This window comes from Chenopodium album, chromosome 8 (assembly GCF_948465745.1).
Source record: "Chenopodium album chromosome 8, dcCheAlbu1.1, whole genome shotgun sequence".
NCBI classification, from domain to species: domain Eukaryota; kingdom Viridiplantae; phylum Streptophyta; class Magnoliopsida; order Caryophyllales; family Amaranthaceae; genus Chenopodium; species Chenopodium album.
The window spans coordinates 69,640,778-69,646,919 of NC_137841.1; the positions used below are offsets into that span (position 1 = coordinate 69,640,778).

The 6,142-nt window shown below is 34.9% G+C and overlaps 1 protein-coding gene across 1 annotated transcript; it reads right to left on the reverse strand.

Moving 5' to 3' along the window:
* Positions 1–2,869: 2,869 nt before the first annotated feature.
* LOC145556438 (uncharacterized) lies at positions 2,870–3,598 on the reverse strand. The gene is made up of 4 exons (XM_081618092.1): positions 3,465–3,598; positions 3,317–3,386; positions 3,131–3,229; positions 2,870–3,027 (listed from the first exon to the last, which is right to left on the reverse strand). Exons 1-4 carry the CDS (start codon positions 3,539–3,541, stop codon positions 2,935–2,937), a joined length of 339 nt encoding a protein of 112 aa, XP_081474218.1. The 5' UTR covers positions 3,542–3,598; the 3' UTR covers positions 2,870–2,934.
* Between the last annotated feature and the right edge of the window lie 2,544 nt (positions 3,599–6,142).

The window sequence follows — 6,142 nt, forward strand, 5'->3', positions numbered from 1 at the left end:
TCATTTCTGAATTCAGTTCTGAAATTCAGCTCATGTTAATCTTCATGTCAATCTATCAATATAAAAGTCAAAAACTATAGGAAGATATTGAGATTCTAACGTATTCACCCTAAACAAACTTCATGAATTAAGGTTGAGCATCATTTACTTGCAATTCATAGCCACACCGCCGGTGAGTTGAAATGCTACAATATGCTATTGGACTAGCAAGAGTTTCACGTGAAAACTTAAAAGAAACTTCAACAACCAAGAAAAGGAGAAGCCACAACATATGTTACCTCAAATTTACTTCGAATTTTCTAGAATAAAACGCTGCAAAATTAACATCAATATCGGCATCATCATTAACCCAATCAGTGGCGGACCCACGTAGGGGCTCGGGGGGGCACGTGCTACCCCCCCCCCCCCCAAAAAAAAAAAAAAAAAAATTGAGAAAAAAACCACGGGAAATGGCTTCACCTTCCTCTTCTCTTTTCTCGTTCAAACTTCAAAGTTTTCAAACCCTAAATCCTAACTTCTCACTTCCGCCCACCCGCCCCACCGCACTCAAATTCACTGCTGCCGCCCGCCGGAGTGCCGGACGCCGTCAAGCCGCCTTCCCCTGCGACCCTGCTGCTCGATCTTGGCCTCTGTCCTCTGACCTCAGCTCGACGGAGTGACGGACGAGTGGACGACGGTCGACGGCTCGGTTATTTCCTCTGTCTAATTACTTAATTAGCTTGCTTACTTCAGTTACTTGTTAATTAATTCTAATCTGGGAAAGATTAATTTAGGGTTCATGTTGTTGTTAATTGTTATCGGTTTTATGAATTGGGTTTTGGTTTTTAGATGATTTGGTTTCTGGGTTTAAAGTTTTGTTTGCTTATTTGTTTGATTGTATTTTATTAATGAAATTAGTTGGAATTTCATGAATTAATTAAAACCCATGATTCCATGAAATGGGCGAAGCCGGGCTGCCGGGGACTCGGGGAGAGCGAGAGTGTCAGTGGGGTCGTGGGGAGGAGAGAGAGTGGGGTGGTGTCTCTAATCTCAAATAATAAAGCGTAGTAGCGTACTCTAATCTCCATTGAAGCAATTTCTATGTTCCTCTTCAATTGAAATGGCTCCTGGGTAAGATGTTCATTCAACCTTTTATAATTATTATTTTTATTATTTTGTTTGTACTTCATGTCGTTATGTTCAGTGGTGGTGCCGTGGTGAAGATGAAGGAAATGGGGGTGTGAAATTGATGTTTGGGAATCTGGGTAATGGTGATTATAATGATGGGTTTGATCCTAATTTTTTGTATAATTGTTACTTTTGTTCTTCAAACAATATGATTAATGCTGGATTTAATTTTACAATGTAGTTCAAGTTGTAAAATCATGTACTCCATAGTTTACAGTTTGAAAGAAAAATCATGTAGCTTTTTTTTGGGGGGGGTAGGGGAAGAGGGTGAATTTGTGGTATTTGGTCATTTTTAGTCTTTTACTCTCGGGTGAATTTTAATTGTTTGCAAGGGCATTGATTTCGCTTGTATTTTGATACTAGCTTAAGTGAAGATACTAGTTTAATTTAAGGTATTAATCTTAAGGTATTTTGATACTAATTTAAGGTATTTTGATACAATAAAACTTGCTCTAAATCTCTAATAAAGTATATGCAATATTTTCAAAATCATGAAAAGAACACAAGAAAAAAGTATTGCAAGCTTTTTTTCAAAAAGATTGCTCTAAAAAAGAAGTATTGCTCTTGTAATTTTTTTTTCACGTATTAGTATTGTAATGTAATTGCATACATTATTATGTACTTTTTTTAATTCCCTTTTATATTAACTAATTTGCCTTAGCGCATTTTGAACTTAGTGTCATAATGTACGTTGTAGGTTGTGCTACCCCTCCCCCAAAATCCTGGATCCGCCATTGAACCCACACTAGTAGAAAAAGGCTTATTTGCGTCGCTCATTTATAGTGTATTTGCGTCGCTTCTATGAGCGACGCAACTGCTCGCGACGCAAATGACTTTTGAGTCATTTGCGTCGCTCCTAGGCGCGACGCAAATAAGAGTCATTTGCGTCGCTCCTTTATAAAGGAGCGACGCAAATGACTTTTTTGATAAACTTATTTTTTGTCATTTGCGTCGCTCCTTTATAAATAAGCGACGCAAATGACTTTTCTGATAAACTTACTTTTGTCATTTGCGTCACTCTTTTATAAAAGAGCGACGCAAATTACTTTTCTGATTAACTTATTTTTTGTTATTTGCGTCACTCCTTTATAAAAGAGCGACGCAAATGACTTTTCTGATAAACTTATTTTTAGTCATTTGCGTCACTCCTTTATAAAAGGGCGACGCAAATGACTTTTCTGATAAACTTATTTTTAGTCATTTGCGTCACTCCTTTATAAAAGGGCGACGCAAATGACTTTTCTGATAAACTTATTTTTAGTCATTTGCGTCGCTCCTTTATAAACAAGCGACGCAAATGACTCTTCCAATTAACTTATTTTTTGTTATTTGCGTCACTTGTTTATATAGGAGTGACGCAAATGACTGAGTAGACAATACAAAACTGTTGTATTTGCGTCACTTGTTTGTTTAATGAGTGACGCAAATGAGGTGAATTTTTTTTTTTTTAATTATAATATAATAATTGCCTTGTATATATGTTTGTAGTACCTGTTTTCCTAGGTATAAAGTAATATGCTAACGCTAATATAATTGAAATTAAAATGCAATATTATTGAATAATGCAAATGTAAATTTCGGCAGAGTCTCCTTTGTAATTTGGCCTACCCTTAAAATTGGGAATGACGGCATTATATTAACAACCTGTCCAATAATTTACATCTCAATATCATAGACATACTCATCATCCCAACACCAATTAACCAAATTACTTCATTTCAAGCCTATAATCCAAAACAAGAGTCAAACATGCGCTAAGTGGTAAATCTAAAGTTCAACATTACATATAAAATACTCTGCCCAAATATCTCGAATCTCATTTATCTCCTCCTCGGTGTACGGTGTAGTTCTTGAAAAATCCTATCAACACAACAAATATGCAAGAGGAAAGTTTTAATTCAAGATTGTAGCTAACATCAAATTGTATTTATCAAACAAAAATGAAATATTTGACAACTCATACCTGAATAAGATCTTCACTGCTATGGTGATGTTCAAGTATTTCGTACATATAACGCATGACGTAGTAGCCACACTCACGTCCACCCAATTGTTGAGGACACTACATGTAATATATTTGTAAGTTGAATTAAATTGCTATACTTCAATTATTAAGAAACTAAAAGTTAGGGTAAGAAATTAAGGTAACCTGTCCCAAATGCCATGTCAATTTACTTCCCCTAGATTGTCCACTTAATGCCTTAAAACTTCGAAAAGCACTACACATTTGAAACAAATAACATATATATTACTCTTACACACATAAAATCATGACATTAATAACAAACTAGACTTACTTTGTCATTGCAAACTTAATTGCTAAATTTCGCTTCTGCCTCAAAGAATCAAAGATGATGACTTCACGCTTAGCCATGCATAAGACCAAAAGAACCCAATGATTCCTACATAATAAATTAGACACACATTTGTAAAAGAGTAAAATAATATCAACAATTTGCAAAGTTCAAATAAATACAAGTTCAAAGTTTATACTTTTCATGGTATGGGTATAAGATGAATTGCTTAGATTTTTGTTTTTCCATCACATGTGTCATGTATAGTAGGATACGATCAGCATCACTATGCAAATAGGTTTCTGAAATCATTTCCGGACACATGAATCCAATGGAAGCCACTTCCTCCGTATCGAGTAAGTCACTCAAGGCCCTACATATATTTCATGTAATAACATTATAAATGGTAATAAATAAGTTAATATTGCAAAGAATGGTTCAGATATATATACCACAAGTGAAGACAATCTCGTATGCGTACTACCGCCTTAATCGTTTGTCCACAACCAGAACCTCGAGCAACTTGTGGAATTCACTTCCGCATAATTAAGAATCTGCCATAAAAAATTACATATATTAAACCAACATAGTTGCGTGTGTGCTTGTGATCCTAAATCTCATAGAACAAGAGCGAGCACGAGAGAAATAGAGTTCAGGACATTACTGTAAGTGCCTAAGTAGAGGTACTTGTTCTCATTAACGCGCCCAATTCGTGCTTCCCATCACCCATTATGATGATGCCTATAAAAAAATTAAATGATAAAAAATAATTTTAATAAGACATTCAAAGAACCATAGATGTCACATGACCCATAAAATTAAAGAAAAAACAATGAATGTTCAAAGATGCAAACCAGCAGCTCAAATATGCAGCTGCAAACCAGTAGTATATTGCAAAACAACAACTGTAAAAATCTACAGACTAAATGTAGAGAAAATGGGCAGTGAAAGTGATATTATATATTATTGGAAAAGCAATTGGTGATCTATGATGAACCTGATGAGAAGGAAAAATGGATAAAACATTACAGCAGCAGACATAAAATGGAGAGGTACAGGTAACTCACAAGACCGCTCATCTACTTGATCGATGGAATATCGAAGAGCTTGCTAGTGAAGCAGGCCCGTAGTTGGTTAAAAAAGTAAGCTTCTACCAGTGGGATCTTTATGGAGAGTTCAGAGTATAAACATGTAAGACTATTTATCAATAATCAATATTGTTTAGTATGCAAATATCTGACTGGTGGAATGTAGTCTTCCAAGTTGATCTCTGTGGAACTCTTTGTGTTGGTCAGTTTGTAAGATGGCTTCCTCCATTCTAGTGAATTGAAAGCCAAACACTTTCAGAAGATCAATTTTTCATGAATATGTTCTGCTTTCTTTGAATTCTTTCTTGCTAACCTTAGGATTCTCTTATAATCTTATTCATGGCCAAATGGACCTACTCTATGATGATTTATGTGATGGTTTTAATTTTCTAAAAATACTAGTAAAAAAAGTGAAAATTAGCTGAGCATGATACTAGAATTAAGCAGATATTATGACCTTCAGTATTTTCTTCTACTCCTACATTAAACCTTGTTCAACAATGACAGGTTATTATAGTACAGTGCAGTAACTTATCAGTTATCACCATTTTTTTTTTTGGTTGCAAACTATGAATTAGCAGTTGTGGGAATCAAAATTGCTGCCAATCAGCCAGAATACTCTTTCTTTCCATTTTCTCGTGGACCCAGTTGGCACTGAACTCATGTAGGGCAGCTGAATGTGCATTCTGATTATAGATGAAGGCATACTAATTCTGGTAATGGCAACTTCATATATCTGATCAGTTATCAATATTTTCACATGACCCATAAAACTAAAGAAAAAACAATGAATGTTCAAAGATGCAAACAAGCAACCAATAGTATATTGCAAAACAACAACTGTAAAAATCTACAGACTAAATGTACTAGCTGAAAACATGCAGGTGAATATATTAAACCAGTAGAATTGAGATGAGCCTCAATGAAAATTCAATGACTGAAATTATAAAAATTCAATTAAATCTGCCATATAATTTCTAATTAGTGAACTAACACTAAACCTGAAATTAAACTACCATAAATAGAAGCAATCTTACCATAGGTGAAATTGATTTCAAAAATTCAACAATGTCTAGCCGAAATCGATTTTTGGGGGCGAAATTATGCGATTTTTCCACTCGAAAATTCAAAAATTCAACATTGCTGTAATTTGCTTGAACTTCCTCGGGTTTTTGGGGGAGAAATTAAGCGATTTTTCCAGTCGAAAATTTCAGTTATTGCTCGAATTTTTTCAGCAGGATTTTTAATTGAATTTTTTGGGGTTTCTAGGGTTCGAATTCGTATGGAATTGAGTACATTTTTTGCTCGAAATGGGGGATTTTTGGTCGAAAATAATCAATTTTTCTGGGGTTGAAGGGTTCGAATTAATTAGGGTTTTTGGTCTAAATTTTTGCTCGAAATTGCTCGGATTTGCTGCCGATTATGGGTGTTGAACTTGATTGCGATTTTGGATGTTGAATTTGCTGGGGAATTGCAGTTTTTTGGGCGAATTTGTGGGTGAATTTTGGGCAAATTTGTTGGATTGAAGGGTCGAATTGCAGTTTTCTATAGAAGCAATCAACTCTGTTTTTTTCTTTATGTTTAGTGAATTAG